We start from the raw sequence: 16,774 nt of genomic DNA, 5'->3' as shown, positions 1-16,774 counted from the left end.
CGTCTTAAAGGGGCCGCCGCCGAGCCACGGCGGGGGCGGGGTGGTCCCGGTGCTCTCTCTCTGCCAGCCGCCACTACTTCCGGCTCGGCGCCGTGACGCAAAGGCGCGCTGACGCTTTGGGGTCGCGCTCGACGTGACCCCGCACCCGGAAGCGAGGCGCGGCGGTCGGTGCCGCTCCCGTCATGTGAAGCGGCGGGAACGGGGCTCCCCCAGGTGCGCGGGCGATACCGGCGGGAGGCACCGGGAGGGACCCAAGCCCATGTCCCGTCCGTTCCACCCGCCCCCTCCCCGAGGGAGCCCGGTACCGGGTGGGCGCTACTGGGGTCGGGAGGCGGCGGGCGGGCGGGGGCGCGGCTTGTTATCGGCGTTGGGTGCGTGTAGGACCGGGCTGGGGTAGCTCAGGTACGGACAGCATGGCAGGGCGGAGGAGATCCCGTTAACAGGGACGTGGTGGCAGTGGGGGGGGGGGAGGGAGGTGTCTCCGTTACCGACTGCCCCCCCCCCCACCCCGCGCTGAGCCGCCCCCCCCCCACGATCCCGCAGGCTGCGATGGAGCCCACGGCCTCGCAGGTTTTTTGCGGGCGGGTGCTTGGCATGGTCAACACCGAGGACGTCAACGCCATCATCCTGGCTCAAAAAAACATGTGAGTCCTGGGTTGGGGCCGGGGGGGGAACCGACCTGTGGGGAGCCCGGTACCAGCACCGGGATCTTTGCTGAGCCCCGTCTGCATCCCCCGCTCAGGCTGGATCGGTTTGAGAAAACAAATGAGATGCTCCTCAACTTCAACAACCTCTCCAGCATCCGCATGCAGCAGATGAACGAGCGTTTCCTCCACCACACCAAGACGCTGGTGGAAATGAAGAAAGATCTGGACAGCATCTTCCGGAGGATCCGGTGGGTCAACGGGAATGTCGGCGGGGCGGGAGGTGGCACGGGGTGGTTCCTCGGGGTCTAGGTGGGCTGCAGGAGTGGTAAAACAGGACACAAGTCAGCGAGCTTGAAAGTAAAAATAGTTGGAGAGGGGGAAACGAGCAGCTGAGACGCGTGGAGGCAGCAGGAGAGGAGTCATGGGGGCTGAAGGTTTAGGATTTTAGGTTTTGCTCCAGCCAGGACAGTCTACGCTCCCTCAGGGTGAAACGTTTGGGTTCCAAACCACAGGACTCAGAGAAAAACACTTGGCATGCTGAGAGGGGATGATAGGGGGGCTGGGGAGGGAGCCCCTCAGCCCCAGGAACCCCCTGAGATGTATTTTACCAGCCAGGCAGCTCAGCTCTGTACCTGTCAGCTTCCCCGTGGGCTTAACTTGCTCTCTCCTCCCCAGGACACTGAAAGGGAAGCTGGCGAAGCAGTACCCAGAGGCTTTCAGCAGTAAGTGATTCCTTCAGGTGCTTGGATTTTCTCTCAGTGTTTTTCCCGTGTGAAAAGTCCATTTTTCCTAAGAAATCGTGAGGCAGCTCTCAGGAGCTGGGAGAAGCCGAAGAGATGTCCAGGTGCTGCGCTAAAAGCCTGGAGAGCTTCTTGATTACATTAAATGCAGTTGGAAGAAGTTACAGATGGCTGATAATTTATGCGATATCCGTTGTTTATCGATTACTGCTACAAGCAGACAAAATTTAGAATTGGAAATAAGCAAATTGTTCTGCCAGGGTGTGTCTCATCGCTGGCATCGCACCGGCAGCGCGGCCGCCGCACCAAAAGTAACGTTTGCATCTTCCCTTCCAGACATCCATGAATCTCCCATCCTAGAAGATGATGACGACTTCGACCCCGTCCCAAAAAGCACGACGACCACCATCGCTACCTCTGAGCAGAGCACGGAGTCCTGCGACACCAGCCCTGACATCATCTCTCCCACCATGAGTCAGGATTTTGAGGATTTATCCCAAGGCCAGTACGATTTACCGGCCGTGAACGGACAGACTCTCACAGATGAAGACACAACCAATGACCTGGACTAGGTGTGCCGGTCCTGCGCTGCTGCTGCCTGCCCCTGGAAAACTTTCTATCCTGTATTTATATTTGTGTGGTTTGGGTTTTGTTTTTTTTTTTCTTTTTTGGGGGGGGGGAAGAGGGAAGCGAAGGCTGAGGGAAGCGATAGCAGAATGAAGAAGGCCGCCCTTCTGCCTCTAAACTGCCACCGTAGTGTAAACCCCGCGCCTCGCTTCGGGGTAAATCAGTAAAACGTTGGGTTTGAAACGCCTCTTGTCCTTTTATCACTTGTGCAGTCAGGAGAGCAGCAGAACCCCCACACCTTCGACGCAGAGTTTGGGGGCACGGGCGTTATTTCTTATGGTGCGTTGTCTCTGAGGCTCACGGGGGTGGCTTTCCGTGCTCCTCACGGACTCGCCCCGGGTGTTTTTCCCACAGCCTGCGGGGGAAGAGCCTGAGCGGCGTTTCCCTGGGGCTCTCGCCTGCCCCGTGTCGCACCTCAACCCCGCCCGGGGGAGCGTCCCGGCCCCGTCGCTTCCAGCCGCGGTCCCGGAGGAGAAGCGCGAACGCGGGCGGGAACGGTTGGCGCCTGCGCAGGGCGGGGGGGGGGGGGGGGAAGGGGCGGGGCGGTGACGCACCGGTCGTGACGCACGGCGGGCGGGTTCCGGTTCCGGGCGCCCCTTTTCTCGTCAGCGAGGGCGGCGGGTGCGCGCGGGGCCTGGATCCCCGGGGGAGGGGGAGAGAATGGGGAGCGAGGGGGTGGGAACGGGGATTGGGGGCAACGGGGACGGTGGGTCGGGACTGGGGGGAAGGGGGGGGTGGGGGGACGGGGGGTGGGGGGGACGGGGGATCGGAATCGGGGGGAATGAGAACGGGGGGTGGGGGGAACGGGACCAGGGGATCGGGAATGGCAGGGGGAACGGGAATGGGAGATCTGGAACAGAAATTAGGGGGTCGGGGGATTGGAAACGGGAACAGGGGGAGGGGAGAGCGGGAATGGGGGGTCGGGAGAACAGGGCTTCTGGAATGGAGGAGTTGGGGGATCGGGAACGGGGATTGGGGGGAATAGGAATGGGGGAAATGGGAACAGGGGGAACGGGATCAGAGGGTGGGGGATGGGGAATGTCGGGGGGAACAGAGGGGTCGGGGGATTGGGAATGGGAACGGGGGGTCGGGGTCAGGAATGGGGATTGGGGGGAACGGGAATGGGGGTTTGGGAATTGAGGGGTTGGGGGATCGAGAATGGGGATTGGGGGGAATGGGAACCAGGGGTCAGGATTGGGGATGGGGGGGGGGAGAATGGGGGATTGGGAATGGGGGGGGGGATAACAGGACTGAGGGGATCAGGGATGGAGGGTCAGGCATGGTGGTGGTCAGGCTTTGGGGGCTCGCAGTGTGGGGAGAAGGGACCTCGGGGCCCCAGCGGGGGTGACACGGCCGCTGGTCCCCGCAGGCGCGGCCAGTGCCAAGATGCAGATCTTCGTCAAGACACTGACGGGCAAAACCATCACCTTGGAGGTAGAGCCCAATGACACCATCGAGAATGTCAAGGCCAAGATCCAGGATAAGGAAGGTACCGACTGGGACTGGGGGGTCCCCCCACGCCCCCAAACCCCACCCCTGTTCTCCACCCTGCCGCTTTTTCTCTCGCAGGGATCCCCCCGGACCAGCAGCGCCTGATTTTCGCGGGCAAGCAGCTGGAGGATGGCCGCACCCTGGCAGACTACAACATCCAGAAAGGTTCCCCAACACTGCGCCGTGCCCTGCGCTATTTTATTTTATTTTGCTTTATTTTTAGGGAGGGCTGTGGGTTGTGTACCGGCTGCTCCCCAGCCTCGCCATGACGCTTTTTTCCTTTTTCAGAATCCACCCTCCACCTGGTGCTGCGCCTGCGGGGGGGCATCATCGAGCCCTCCCTCCGCCAGCTCGCCCAGAAATACAACTGCGACAAAATGATCTGCCGCAAGTATGTCCCTGCGTGTGTGTCCCCCACTCCCCCTTCCCTTCCCCTGGGAAACGGGGTTTGGGGTGACACCTTTTCCCCCCCACCACCAGGTGCTACGCCCGCCTGCACCCCCGCGCCGTCAACTGCCGCAAGAAGAAGTGTGGGCACACCAACAACTTGCGCCCCAAAAAGAAGGTCAAGTAGAGGGGGGCAGGGGTGGACCCTCCCCTCCTCACCCTCCCAATAAAGCATCGCAGCGCTCCGACTGCTCCCGTGTGGTGTGGAGTTTTTTTGGCCCAAATGGCCACGGTTTTTAATAAAAGTGTGTGTGTGGGGGGGGTGCTGGGTCAGGTGGTGATCATGGTAATCGAAGTGGGGGGGGTGGGTGGTACCGGGACTGGTGGCAACTGGGGGGGGAATGGATATCGGGGGTGGGATACCGGGACCGGTGGCGATCCCAGGGGTGGGGGGTGGTATGGGGACAGGGGGGGCTACTGGCGATTGGGGGGGGGGTGGGTACCGGGATCGGGGGGCGGTACTGGGACCGGAGTGGGTACCGGCGATTGGGGGGGGATATAGGGGGTAGGGGGGGAGACAGGACTGGGGAGGGTACGGGGACCGGCAGTGATCCCAGGGAATGGGAGGGGGGGGCGGGTACCGGGGCCGCGGGGGGTACCGGCGATTGGGAGGGGTCGGCTATCGGGGTGTGGGGAGGGGGGTACCGGGACCGGCGGCGATCCCGGGCGGTGCCTGCAGGTGGCGGCGGCACCGCGCTTCGCTCCCGCGCTCCGCCTCCGCGCCCCGCCGGGCCTGCGCGCTCCGACCGGCACCGGGGCCGGCACCGGGCCCGGACATGGTGAGCGGGGCCGCGGGGCGGGGGGGGGGCTCGGAGCCGGGTCCATTCGTTCATACGGGGAGTGGGTCCTGGTACCGATCCGTACACGCGCGGGTGGCTGCGTTGTGTACTCACGGCGGGGAAGGGCCCGATGCGTGGGCCGGGGCGGGGGATGTCACGGTACCGATCCGGTTTGTACACGCGCGGCCCGGGGAGGGGTCCCGGTGCCCGTGTGTATTGTGTGCACATGGCCGGGGGAGGCGGGGGGGGGGGGAAAACCTGGTGCGTGGGTACGGGGCTAGCGTGCCCGGGGGGTGGTGTCCCTGTGCCACACAGTGCACGCGTGGGTGTGGGAGCATGAGGGGGGGTCCCGGTGCCAGACTGAGCTCAAAACATCGCGGCGAGGCTCGTCCTGGGTTCCCCGCCCTTGTCTGGGGTGGGGAGGGGGGGCGGGGGGTCAAAGCCCCGAGGTCAGATCCCCAGGCCCTTTAGCGGGAGCAGAGTGGGTGTCATGCTGGTGGCACCGGTGGCACCGTCATCCCCCCCGCCACCGTCCCCGGCAGACCGGCGAGGCCGTGAAGGCGTTGCTGCGGCGGCTGCAGGAGCTGCAGAGCGAGCGGGCCGAGGCGTACCGGCTCTTCGAGGAGTGAGTACCAGCACTGCTGGGGACAGGACCCACTGGAGCTTTGGGGGGGTCCCCAGTAAGGAACCGAATTCCGCCCCCCCCACCCCATCCCAATTATTTTGCATCCTGATGGGACGAGGCTGCCGGGGCGGAACGGCGGCCGTCGGGACGGCTGATGAGCTCCAGCTGGCAGAGGGACCCCCGCACCGGACACCTGTATCCTATTTTAGCATCTGACAGGAGATGATGGACTTCCCAGGACAGAGGCTTGTGAGCGAAAAAGGAAGAAAAAAAAAAAAAAAAAATCCTCCTCACCTCCCCTCAAAAAAAAGCAGCTGCCAAGCTCGTCCCGTGCAAGGGACGAAGCTGCCTGGTCGTGGGGACTGAGAGCTGCTAAATCTGGGCAGGAAAACCCTCCTGGTGCTGCAAAAGGAGCTCAGCACCAGTATGGGGACCACAGGGTGTTGCCACCGCCGTATGTTGCCACTGCGGTGCTGCCCGGCTGTGGTGACGGTGGCTTCCCCCCCCCCCCCCCCCCCCCCCAACCTCTCCCCAGGGGGTACCGGGCGTACCTGAGCAGCGCACCCCACTATGACTTCCCGCGTTACCGGCAGCTGGTGCACGAGGTGACAGTGGCCTTCGGTGGCATCTCCCGTGAGGTGCTGCGCATCGCTGGGCGGCTGCGGGACGAGCTCGCCCGCCCGGACCTGGCCCAGCACCTCGCCCGCCTCCAGGAACGGGAGCAGGAGAAGCTGCAGCTGGTGAGTACTGGGCTGGGGCCCCCACCGCTGCCCCGGGGGCAGAGCTGGGGCTGTTTTTATGGGGGTCCCAGCTCCCCCCGTGTCCCCGCCGCAGACGGCGCAGCTCCAGCTGGCCCGGCAGCAGGCGCAGGACCAGCCCGACGTGGACGCCCATCAGCAGGAGGTGCGGGAGCTCAAGCACAAGTAGGTGGTGGCCCCCCCTGCCTTGGGTCCCCCCCTCCCCGTTTTGGGATGGCGGCATCCCCCTCCCCCCAGGCTAGGAGCCCCTTCCCCGCATTTCCCCTCCCTCCAGCCCAGGGGGGCCCAGATGGTGCCTTCAAAAGCGCTTTCGGCCGCAGCCCCGGGGAGGGTTTGGCGATGGCGCGCGGCCGCGGTCCCCTCGGCCTCCCCGGGCTGAGTGTTTCATAAACAGCGCGGGGAAGGCGAGGCGGCCCAGATAATACGCTCCATATGGGCTTTATTTATAGTTTCCATCCGCTCTCGTAGGCTAATTAAAACCATTGAGGCAATCAGCGAAATTCTCCAAGACCTCAAGTACGATTCGGAAGAAGGCGAGTGATGGGTGTCCCCGTGGGAACAGCTGGAGGGGCCAGCCCGTGGAACGGGGGCCCTGCTCGCCGCCCCCCTGGTACCTACACCACCTCAGCAAGGTGGGCATCTTCCTCTCAACCCCTTTTCTTGAGCACAGATTGGAAGGGGGGGGAGGCCTCCCCCCCCTTTGGGAAAAGTGGGATTCCCCTAAATCCTGAGCATCCCTCAGCTGAGGGGTCCAGCGTGGGGCTGGTTCCCCTCCCCAGCTCTGCTCTCTGTGCTGGGGCTTTGCCCAAGGAAAGACCACCAGGGCCAAGGGACCGCCTTGCTTTGACCCGCCTTGAGAGGGGCACTGCCTTCGCTGCCAGAGGGAACCCCATGAGCAGCAGCCCCCCCCAAATCACCTCTCTGAGATGAGCTGTGCCCCCAGGCCCCCAGCAGCTCGGGTGCCCTGTGGGCACCCTTTCTAGGATCATTCAAAATAAACCTGTCCCTACAGAGCTGGCCTGAGGAGTGTGATCTAAAAGGCTCGTGTCCCCCCCCCCAGTGCCACCCCCTCTACCTTGGCTTAAGCCCCTGGGAGCCCCAGGATGGGGTGACAAGGGACACAGGTCCCTTTTGGCTGCCCGCTGCATCCCCGTCCCCGCACGCTGCTGCCGCTCCGCTGACGCAGACCCCGGTGGGGTTTCAGAGGTTTATTGGCATTAAGCTTAAATCTGTTCCTAATTGACTGAAATGGAACCAAAATAAGGCTGGTTTGAATCAAAATTGGAGCAGGCACTGGGCAAACCCCAGCAGCCTCAAACCAGCCCGTGTGGCTCCCTGGGGATGGACCCCCCCTCATGCACTCGCACGTGGGTCCTCGGGGAGAAAAGAGCCAAAATCACTTCCCAGGGTGGTAGAGGTGGAGACTGTGCCGAGGGTGGGGGGACACCCGGGAAGCCCCCACTGCCCCTTTCATCCCAGAGGCTTCTCCGGTTGGTGATTAAGGAGCAAAACCTCTGTGCCCACCCCGGCCGAGTGAGGCTGGGGGGTCCCCTCGCTGCCCCGGGGTGCGAGCGGTGGGGCCGGGGGCCGCAGTCCCACGGGGCCAGCGACACGCGAGAGGCTCCCGGAGCTGGCCCAGCCTGCCCCCCCCCGCTTCACCCCATCCCATCCCCGGGGGCTGCGGGGCTGCGTTTCGCCCTGGCCGCCTTCCTGCTCCCCCCCGGCGGGGCCGGGGCAGGCGCGGGTGGTCCTGGGTGGGCGCCGGGCGCCCCATGTCATCCTGCCGGCGCTCAGTCCCCCGGGGGCTACAACTTATCGCCGGGAAGAACCTGCAGAGAGGAGCAGAGCCCCGCGTCGCCGCCGGCCATGCGCCCCAGGGTGGGGGTCACCCCGCAGCCCCCCAGCATCCCAGCGGTGGGTGGGGGGTCACCGTGCATCCCACCCTCTCCATCCCCACCCCGGGAAAAGAAGTGTGAAAGGCTCCTTACCTACCTGGTTGCGTGTTTTGTGCGATTTCTGCAGCCACACGCGCCACTGGTCGTAGAGCTTGATGCCGAGGTTGGAGCAGCCGTAAGCGTGTTTCTTCACCCACCCGAAAAACTGCTTCAGCTCCCGCCGCAGCGTCGTGTTCTGCTCCCCTCCTTTGGCGTCGCAGCCCCCCACCGCTCGCTCTGTGGGGACAAGGGGGTCAGTGCTGCTGTGCGGCGACGTGCTTCAACACACCCCACCCCACCCCCCCACCCCCAACACCGCCGTGCCGTAAATAATGGTGGGTGAGAGGAAAAAGAGCAGCTTTTTGGCTCCCAGCTGGGAAAGCCGAGCTCCAAATTGGCTCCTTTGCAAGAAATCCAGGTGCTGGGCACAAAGCGGGGAAGGGCCACCCCCCCCTCCTCGCACATCCCGTGTGCGCAAGGGAGGGGGGAGCACCCCCCAAACGATGCCGGCGGCACTCACCGCTGCGTGGGGTGGAGGCGGCGGTGGGGTTGCTCCAGTCGCTCCAGATGCCGGCTTTTTTGGAGCCATAGATCCCGAAGGGATTACAACGCACCTGGACGAAGTAGACGGTGCCGGGGCGGAGGCCGGCGAGGCGGCACGACGTCTGGTTGCCCACGTCGTCCACCACCTGGAGAGGGAGGAGGTGGCAGCGCCGGGGCGGTGGGGGGTCCCTCACTGTCCCCTCCGCCGCCGGTGGGTGATGCTGACCCACCTTCCACTCCGAGCTGTCCTCCACCCGGTACTGGATCTGGTACTTGGCTTGGAAGAGAAAATCCTTGAGGGCTGGGGGAGAGCTCCAGCGCACGCTGAGCTGGTCCTCCAGGTCGCCCACCCGGCTGACATGCACGTCCGGCGGCGGGTCCGTGGTGACTGCGGGGACAGGGCAGGGGCTGGCAGGGCTGGCGCAGGCAGCACCGCGGGGGTTAAGGAGCCGCAGATGCCAAAAAAAAAAAAAAAAAAAAAAAACAAACCAACAAAACTCGGAGAAAACAGCCTAATTCGATTAGGAGCAATTCTGCTCACATATCGCCCATTTCCTGCTGGCCCCCCTCCACCTCCCACCGCGTCCCGTCCCCCCCCCCCCGCCCTGTGAGGTCACCGGCGTGGCGGTGACATCACGCCGCCGTCGCTCACCCACGTCGAGGATGTCCAGCATGACGACGTCGGAGACGGCCACCCCCAGCCGGTTGGACGCCTCCACCCAGATCTCGTAGGGCGTGAAGAGGGCCAGGTCCTTGGGGATGTGGCAGGAGTAGGGCCCGGCCGTGTGGTACTCCTGGCACGTGTTGTCTCGGCCGTACCACCTACGGGCGGGTGCTGAGTGCCGGTCCCGGACCCGCCGGTTGCCGCGGTCGAGCCCGGGGATGCTCACCCATCCCCGGAGGAAACGGGGACCGCGGCTCATTTACCCGCCACTCAACACCGAGAGCGTGAGACGCCAGCGAGGTGTTGGGTTACTGGCCCCGCGGCTGCTTCTCCTCACCCTCCTCCTCCTCCTCCTCCTCCTCCCCGGCACGCACAGAGCGCGGCTGCCCGCCAGCGCTCACGGCGGCGGAGACCCGAGGAAACTCAGCACACCCAGCTCCATCCCCGGAGGGGTCCCAGCCAGGAGGTATCGGGCTCCCCCTTCCCCACCACCCCATAAAGCCTTTAAATCACAAACTGGTGGGTTTTTTTAAAAAAATAATAGGAATTAAGGCAGGCGGCCCCACCTGAGCTTGTACTTGAGGGTGTAGTTGGTGTGCAGGAAGGTCTCCCCTTCCGTCCCCGGTGCCCATTTGCAGGTGAGGTCCTTCATGTTTTTGGACCAGCAGGTGATGTTGACTGGTTTTTCTGGGGGTACTGGAAGAGGAGAAAAAAGGAAGAAAAAAAAAAAAAAAAAAAAGAAAAATGGAGGGGGGATGAAATGGCCCAGTGGTGAAACGCAGCCCGCGGTCCCGGCGGGTGGTACCACCATGGCGCCCAGGTTCCAGCCCTGCAAATGTGTTTGCTGGAGGGGTTTAAACTCCTGCCTGCACCCTGCTCCTGCCTGCACCCCTGCCTGCACCCCTGCCTGCACCCCGCTCCAGAGCCGTTTTCTTTCAGCAACTGCAACCCAAAAAACAAATCCAAGCTGCATTCCCAGCTGAGCCTCTGTATTCCTAGGACGTAGCATCGTCCTTAAAATAGCCCGAGATAAAAATCTTACGATTATTGATTTGGACAAGTGCAGTTTTACCGAGGGTTTGCCAAAACAGCCTTTCTGCCGCGCGCTCCTGCGAGCCGGAGGCCGCGGCTGCGCGTCGGGGCAGCGGGCACGAACCGCAGGGAGGTTAAAAACCGAGCAGCCGCGAGCAACCGCTGCAAGCCGGCGGCACGTTTTGGCGAGAACCGGGGCGTTCATCCCCGCGGGGATCCCCAAATCCTCCTACGGTTTCGCAGCTGGGCCGGCGAAGCCACCCCGGCACAGAGCGCCGGTGCCAACCCGGCACGTGCGACCGCGGCGGCGACGTACGTCCAACGTAAAGGCAGGAGCCGGCCAAGATGCCGCCGTCTCTGCTGTGACACACCAGGTTGTCCCCCGACTGCTGCTTGGAGCCGTTGAGGTGGGCGAGGGCCACGCTGAGCGTGGTGGGGCCCAGCGCCGCGTAGGAGGCGGCGGGCAGGCGCCGGCCGTTCAGCGTCCAGTACAGGTCCTCGGCTTTCAGGTGAAAGTCCGGGCTGACCGTGCACGTGGCGACCAGCGAGGAGCCGATCAGCAGGGTGGGGTCTTGGGGGGAAATCACGGCGGGGTCTGCAGCCGGAGAAACAGAGGGGGGGGTAAAAAAAAAAAAAAAATTTTTTTAAATTCTCTGTGTGTGTATATATATATTTTATATATATTTACATGTAGCTTATGTCTATTTTATATATATTTACATGAAGCTTATATCTATTTAATGCACTTATATCTATATCTATTATATCTATAATTAGATCTATGTAACTATTACACCTATTAGATATATTTATCTATGTATCTATTACACCTATTAAAGATATTTATCTATGTATCTTTTACACCTATTAGATACATCTGTATATTTCTATTAAATCTAATAGATCTATAGATCTATTAGTTCTATCTATATATCTATTAGATCTAATACACTTAGATATGAGCTACACGTAAAAATATATAAAATACACTTAGATGCAAAAGTATTTTTTATATATTTACATGTCGCTTATATATATATAAAAATGTATTTTTTATATATATCTATGATGTATATATAATTTATATCTTTTAAATATTTTAGAATGCATTTTATATCTATTTTATATATACTTAAACATAAATATATATATAAAAATATATATATATCACGGCACAGCCCCTCACAGCAGCGCTCGCCGTCCTCCGAAGCAGAGGCAGGAGCACATGAGGCACTGGGCTCGGCCGCGCTCTCCCCGCCAGCTCGGGGGCTCCTCGGCAGGGCCGGGGGGGGGGTGGGGTGGTTTGGGGGGGTCCAAGCCGGGAAGTGCCGACAGCCTCTGGGGAGCTCCGCAGCGTGAGGCTGGGGGGGTCTCGGCAACGCTGCGGTTCTTCCAGGGCTGGGCGGGGGCTGGGTTGTGGCTTTGGAAATTTTTTGTGACAAAAGGATTTCCAAAGCAACTATGGAAAGTTTTTTTTTTTTGGGGGGGGGGGGTGGTGGGATTTCTTCCTCCTTCTCCCTTTTCCAATGCCGCCAGCCAGCAGCCCCCCCCCACCCCCAGCACGCTGCCGAGGGCCAAGACCAGCACTGACCACCCCCCCCCAGCCCCCCAACACCACTGGGCTCTGCCAAAACCCATCGCTTGCCCCTCAGCACGTGGTCCCCGCGCCAGGACACCCCGAGGGGTCCCCCCAAGGGTGGTCCTCACTGGGGAGCCCCTCCGCGATGGGAAATCCCCCCCCCTCCTTTGCTCCTTTATTGAGACCCCCTCTGCCACGAGGCTTCAGAGGAACGGCTCCCCCGACCCCGCGCCGGGGTTTTCCGTGTCCATCAGCCTTATCGGCTCCATCCGCACGCGCCAGGCTAATATCCCAAATTACCTCCCGGAAAGTGCCGCGACCTCCTCTCCCCTCCGACCTCCCCGGCCCCGATCGGCTTTCAGCACCCGCCGGCCGCTCCCGCTCCCACCCCGGCGCAATTAATGCTCCAAAATCCTCATTACCCTGGAGATCTCTTAATTAGCAGTGCCTCCCTGCGCTCAGGGGATGCTGTTGGGGTGGGTGTAAAAGCAGCCGAGACATCAGTGCCGGGTACCCCAGGGTACCCCAAGAATTTGTGGGTGATGGCACGGCTCCATCCCACCCACCCCCAAAGCAAACCCATCCCTGGGGGGGGGTTCAGCCCCAAAACTCGCCCCATCCTCCAGCGAGGCCTCCAAAAAAAAAAAAAGCATCCCCAGCTCTGCCAAGGAGCCCACCCAGCACCGGCTCCTCCATTAGCCGAGCCAGGGCTGCTCTGGCTCCACCGATAACAGACCCGGCACTCCGGGCCCTAATTCTCCTAAATCTTAATCTAAACAGCACCAGAAACACACACGAGCGCCATAAAACAGACACGATTCCCGTCCTCCAAGCAAGACCCTTTGGAGGGGCCAATTTTTTTTTTTTTTTTTAATTTTTTTCTCTGCATTTTTTTTTTTTTTCCTCTTCCAAGCAGGAGCCTCTGGAGGGGCCAATTTTATATATATTTTTTATTTTTTTTATTTTTTTTTCCCCCTGCGATTTTTTTGTCTCCCCTCTGCACAAACACAGCGCCGAACATGTGTTTTAAAAGGGAAAAGTGTGAAGTTTTCAGATTGGAGAGGAAAGGGCCGGAGAGACGCAGGCAGCCTGTGGAATGTGCAAGTCGCAACGAAAATACCTGCTCGGGGGTTTTATGGCTTTCCTATTAAAAAAAAAAAAAAAAAATGCTGATCAGGTGCTAAGTAATGCTATAAAGTAAAACCACATTTCCAAGGTGTCGGGAACGTTTATGCTTTTCTTCCGAAGGGCCGGATTTCATTTTATTTTTATATCAGTGTTTTAAGGGGCTGGGAAAGAAAAGAAAAAACTCTCCGATAAGTGTCGGAGATTGTGCAGTTAAAGATTTAAGATGTGCAGGGGTTTGAGGAAAAATAACACAAATAATTGCTCTGAAGAACAAAAGGAAATTTGGGCAGTCCTGAATTCTGCAAGAAAAAACAATTTTTTAAAAAAATATATATATTTAGAGTTCTTCTAAAGCTCAAGCAACAAGTTTTGCAGGCGGACGTGGCACCCGAAAATGCTTTATCCCTCCTTTCTACTTTCTTTTTCCTCTTTTTCTTCCCCAACTGGCATTTCTTGTGCCCATCCCTCAGCTCGAGGAGGGATTTATAAAAAGCCCAGGCATTCCAGCGAGCACGACCGAGCTGAACTGAGGGGAAACATTCGCTCTCTAAAAGGAGATTTGGCTTCGCCTTTCCCCAGCGCCGCACGTCGAGGGGCCGCGGGGCTGCACCGGACCCCGATGGGGGGGAAATGGGGGTCCTGGGGGGGTGAAACTGGCTGTGAGAAGCACCGGGCATCCCCTTACTGGTGTGAACTGGAGGGTGCGGGGTCAGCCCCAACCCGGGGGTCCGGCCACGGCCCCACATTGTCCCCAGTGGGATTAACCCCTCCGGCCCCTGGGAAGGGCACGGCTCCGCGCTGAAACCCACCTCGATTCCGAGGCTCCAAAAAGGAATTTTGGAGCATTTTTCCTTCCCCCCTTCACTGCTTCTGCAATTCCTGCCCTAATTATTGCTCCTTGAGGCTTCCCCAGTACAACACGTGTGGCTCAGGGGGTGGGAGAGCTGGGTGGCTGGGCCCCTGTGGCATCGCTGGGGAGGGGGAGACGGGAGCGGTGGCTTTGCGTGGGGGGACCCCTCGGGGTGTCACCATCCATCGCCCTGAGAGATTCCCATCGCAGGGAGGAAGCCAAACTTCCTGCCGCGGGGAGCGGGATCTCGCCTCCCCTTCGCTCGGCCCACAGGGGAAGCAATGAGGCGACGGGTGGGACGGAGGCTGATTCGGGTTTAGGGCTCTGTGAGGAGGGGTTGGGGGGGGGGGGGGGAAGCCCCCCCCCGTGTCCCACAGTGAGGGGGGACCCCGATCCCCACAGGGCTGAGGCCGCCCATAGCTCAGCCCACAGGTGGCACCTCCCAGACCTGCCACCACCGGGTGGGACCCCCAAATGGGCATCATTTGGGAGCCCCCAGGGGTATTTTTTTTGGGGGGGGGGGGGTAAAGGGAGGTGAGGGGGGGGATTCATTGTTCTCCACGGGGGAGGGAGCTCCCTATTGTTCTGGGTGGGGAAAAGGGGATTCATTGTTCTCTGGGATGGGGGGGGTACAGCTCTCCGGGGAAAAGGGGGGTCCCCACTGTTCTTAGCGGGAAGAAGGGGGTCTCAGAGGCACGGGGGGGTGAAAAGGGGGGTCATCGCTCCCGGGGGTGGGAGGGGGTCGCGTGGGGAAGGGGTTCGCTATTGTTCTCTGGACGGAGGACGGGGGTTTCTATTGTCCTGGGTGGGGAACGGAGCCACATTGTTCTCCGGGAGGGGGGGTCTGCATGGCAGGGGGCGGGGGGGATATGGACCCTTCTCGGGGAGAGGGGTCCCTCTTCTTCATGGGGAAAGGGGTCACTCGCTGCTCCCGGGAGGAAGGGGGGTCCCTGCTGCTCTCGGGGATGGGGGAGATTAGAAAAAAAGGTTCCTCTATTGTTCTCTGCGGGCAGAAGGAGGTGGGGGGGGGGTGGGGGTCCAGACTGGGCTACGGGGTCGGGGAGGGAGGGGGGAGTCCCGTCTGCCTGCCGGAGGGTGATGGGGGGGTCCCAGCTGCCCTCCGCGGGTGTGTGTGGGGGTCCCTGTTCCCCTGCGACGCGCAGCCCCGAGGTGCGCCCGGCGATGCCCCCGCCGCTCCGGGGGCCGCTCCGCATCCCGGGGACCGGACACACCCCCCTAAACCCCCCTTAACCTCCACCCACCCACCCCCCCGGGCAGGAACCGGCACCGCCCGGCCCGCAATGAACGGGGGGGAGCCCCGGGGGGCTCCGCGAAGCGTCTGCCCCGGCCCCGACGGGACCCCCCGGTGTCGTCCCCCCCCTCCTGCGCCCACCTTGCGGGAGCCGCCCGGTGCTCCCGGTACTTACAGGCGAGGGGCTCGGCGCGGAGGAGGCGCAGAAAAAGCAGGAGCAACGGGGGGAGCAACGGTAAAGGCGGCATGGCCGGCTCCGGTGCCCGTCGGTGCCCGGGGCGGCGGAGCGTACCGGCACGTCCGGGGAAGTCCCGAGCAAGTCTGAGCAACCCCCCGGTTACCAAAGCCCTAAATGCCGCCCTGGCCCCGCCCCGCCCGGCCCGGGCCCGCCCCCGGGGGGGCAGAAATGCACCGGCCCCGGGGCCCCGCCGTCCCGCTCCGGTACCGGCCCCGGGACCGACCCCCGGACACGCGGGGTGCGGCCGGTGCTGCTGCGGGATGCTGCCCCCTCTCCCCCCCCCCCCCCCCCCCCCCCCCGCCCCGGGGCCGGTGTCCCGCTCCCCCCGAACCCCGCGGTAGGTGAGTAAGAGCCGCCCCGGGGCCGCCTTCCCACGGGTGACTCACGCGTGGCCTCCACGGAGCCTCCCGTGCCCCCGGGGCTGCTCCCGGCGCTGCATAGGCGGCCGGGCCGGGCCCGGCCCCCCCGAGGGGGTCCCCACCCAAAAGTGTCTTTAGGAGACCAAAATCTTGCTATTACATTCTTTTAGGGGTGAAAACGGGAATATCTTCCTCTGAATCCTGATGTTTTCTATCGATCTTATCATCTCCGTTTTTTTCCCAGGAAAAAAAAACACCAAACCAAACCAAACCAAAACAAAAACCCCAAACCAAACAAAAAGGTAGGAAACCCACCCCAAATGGCTTCAAGCCCCCACTGGGTTGGGGCTGTGTTTGTCCCCGGGGGTCCCAGGGCACCCGGGCAGTGGTGGCGTGTCCGGTTGTGCCACTGGCACCGCGGCAAAGCCACCCCCTCGGGTATCGCCCCCCCGCCCCCCTCCCGGTGCCCTCTCCTGTCCCCCAGCCCGGGGCTCGGTGGCACCCAGAGCTCTGCAGCCCCCCCCGGGTGGGTGGCAGAGCCCTGGGACAGCAGGTCCTGGTTGGGGCAAGGCCACCGTCACCGAGCGTGAGCTGTCCCCAGCTGCGTGTCCTTTAGGTCTTTTGGGTGCGGGAGGGGGTGCAGCGGGGTGTCCCCAGAGCACCCCGTGCTGGGGGGTGCCCATGTCATGTTCCCCCTCACCAGAGGGGACACAGAGGGACCTGGTGACCCTGACCCTGATGGGGCTGGGAGCCCCGAGGCCGTGGGACCGGTGCCATGGCTGAGGTTTGGGGGTGACCCTGGGGACTCAGAGCTGGTGGGGGGGGGGCGTTTCCAGCCCATGGGGATATTGTGAGGTGGCTTTCCCTGTCCATCTGCTCCCTGTCCCAGCTCTATGCCCTGCATCCCCTCGGCTGTGAGAACAGGGACAGAGCTGGAGGTGGCAGGGGACAGCTGGGTCCCACATCCCAAAGGGGTGACACCATGAGTCCATCCCTGCCCCATAGCACTGGGGGAGGGGGGAGGGGTTTGAGCCCCACAGCCATGGGGGGACAAGGGGGGTGACACTCTGTTGGGGTCACT

General features: G+C 61.9%; 4 protein-coding genes across 7 annotated transcripts; 3 read left to right on the top strand and 1 right to left on the bottom strand.

Moving 5' to 3' along the window:
- The first annotated feature begins 9 nt into the window (after positions 1 to 9).
- On the top strand, positions 10 to 2,197 carry KXD1 (KxDL motif containing 1). Of its 2 annotated transcripts, none has more exons than XM_042794941.1 (5): positions 10 to 308; positions 544 to 644; positions 743 to 895; positions 1,323 to 1,369; positions 1,724 to 2,197. In XM_042794941.1, exons 2-5 carry the CDS (start codon positions 550 to 552, stop codon positions 1,957 to 1,959), a joined length of 531 nt encoding a protein of 176 aa, XP_042650875.1. In that variant the 5' UTR covers positions 10 to 308; positions 544 to 549; the 3' UTR covers positions 1,960 to 2,197. The 2 variants fall into 2 exon arrangements, with proteins under 2 accessions (XP_042650875.1, XP_032849547.1); XM_032993656.2 differs by having other exon boundaries at positions 13 to 213.
- Positions 2,198 to 2,551: 354 nt separating this feature from the next.
- On the top strand, positions 2,552 to 4,140 carry UBA52 (ubiquitin A-52 residue ribosomal protein fusion product 1). Its single transcript, XM_032993658.2, has 5 exons — positions 2,552 to 2,635; positions 3,384 to 3,503; positions 3,584 to 3,670; positions 3,794 to 3,896; positions 3,986 to 4,140. Exons 2-5 carry the CDS (start codon positions 3,401 to 3,403, stop codon positions 4,077 to 4,079), a joined length of 387 nt encoding a protein of 128 aa, XP_032849549.1. The 5' UTR covers positions 2,552 to 2,635; positions 3,384 to 3,400; the 3' UTR covers positions 4,080 to 4,140.
- Positions 4,141 to 4,667: 527 nt separating this feature from the next.
- REX1BD (required for excision 1-B domain containing) lies at positions 4,668 to 7,131 on the top strand. Of its 2 annotated transcripts, XR_006165517.1 has the most exons (6): positions 4,668 to 4,731; positions 5,274 to 5,356; positions 5,892 to 6,096; positions 6,191 to 6,279; positions 6,583 to 6,746; positions 6,894 to 7,131. XR_006165517.1 is itself a non-coding variant. In XM_042794998.1 (5 exons), exons 1-5 carry the CDS (start codon positions 4,729 to 4,731, stop codon positions 6,653 to 6,655), a joined length of 453 nt encoding a protein of 150 aa, XP_042650932.1. In that variant the 5' UTR covers positions 4,668 to 4,728; the 3' UTR covers positions 6,656 to 7,131. The 2 variants fall into 2 exon arrangements, 1 of the variants encoding a protein (XP_042650932.1); XM_042794998.1 differs by having other exon boundaries at positions 6,583 to 7,131.
- A 78-nt stretch (positions 7,132 to 7,209) lies between these two features.
- Positions 7,210 to 15,404, bottom strand: CRLF1 (cytokine receptor like factor 1). Of its 2 annotated transcripts, none has more exons than XM_042794997.1 (8): positions 15,272 to 15,404; positions 10,604 to 10,882; positions 9,822 to 9,951; positions 9,244 to 9,413; positions 8,822 to 8,979; positions 8,569 to 8,737; positions 8,103 to 8,285; positions 7,210 to 7,943 (listed from the first exon to the last, which is right to left on the bottom strand). In XM_042794997.1, exons 1-8 carry the CDS (start codon positions 15,342 to 15,344, stop codon positions 7,927 to 7,929), a joined length of 1,179 nt encoding a protein of 392 aa, XP_042650931.1. In that variant the 5' UTR covers positions 15,345 to 15,404; the 3' UTR covers positions 7,210 to 7,926. The 2 variants fall into 2 exon arrangements, with proteins under 2 accessions (XP_042650931.1, XP_042650930.1); XM_042794996.1 differs by having other exon boundaries at positions 7,215 to 7,943; positions 8,107 to 8,285.
- Positions 15,405 to 16,774: the final 1,370 nt, after the last annotated feature.

Source organism: Tyto alba, unplaced genomic scaffold, assembly GCF_018691265.1.
Source record: "Tyto alba isolate M040663 unplaced genomic scaffold, T.alba_DEE_v4.0 Super-Scaffold_20000042, whole genome shotgun sequence".
NCBI lineage: Eukaryota > Metazoa > Chordata > Aves > Strigiformes > Tytonidae > Tyto > Tyto alba.
Note: the sequence above shows the minus strand (reverse complement) of the source record. Positions and strands in the feature narration are given on the sequence as shown.

Coding starts and splice junctions, on each gene's coding strand:
- KXD1 (XM_042794941.1), top strand. CDS start 550: ATGGAGCCCACGGCCTCGCAGGTTTTTTGCGGGCGGGTGCTTGGCATG. Junction 645..742: donor ATCCTGGCTCAAAAAAACAT/GTGAGTCCTGGG, acceptor TCCCCCGCTCAG/GCTGGATCGGTTTGAGAAAA. Junction 896..1,322: donor AGCATCTTCCGGAGGATCCG/GTGGGTCAACGG, acceptor TCTCCTCCCCAG/GACACTGAAAGGGAAGCTGG.
- UBA52 (XM_032993658.2), top strand. CDS start 3,401: ATGCAGATCTTCGTCAAGACACTGACGGGCAAAACCATCACCTTGGAG. Junction 3,504..3,583: donor CAAGATCCAGGATAAGGAAG/GTACCGACTGGG, acceptor TTTCTCTCGCAG/GGATCCCCCCGGACCAGCAG. Junction 3,671..3,793: donor AGACTACAACATCCAGAAAG/GTTCCCCAACAC, acceptor TTCCTTTTTCAG/AATCCACCCTCCACCTGGTG.
- REX1BD (XM_042794998.1), top strand. Junction 6,097..6,190: donor AGCAGGAGAAGCTGCAGCTG/GTGAGTACTGGG, acceptor TCCCCGCCGCAG/ACGGCGCAGCTCCAGCTGGC. Junction 6,280..6,582: donor GTGCGGGAGCTCAAGCACAA/GTAGGTGGTGGC, acceptor CCGCTCTCGTAG/GCTAATTAAAACCATTGAGG.
- CRLF1 (XM_042794996.1), bottom strand. CDS start 15,344: ATGCCGCCTTTACCGTTGCTCCCCCCGTTGCTCCTGCTTTTTCTGCGC. Junction 8,738..8,821: donor AGGACAGCTCGGAGTGGAAG/GTGGGTCAGCAT, acceptor CTCCCTCTCCAG/GTGGTGGACGACGTGGGCAA. Junction 7,944..8,106: donor CGCACAAAACACGCAACCAG/GTAGGTAAGGAG, acceptor TCCTCTCTGCAG/GTTCTTCCCGGCGATAAGTT.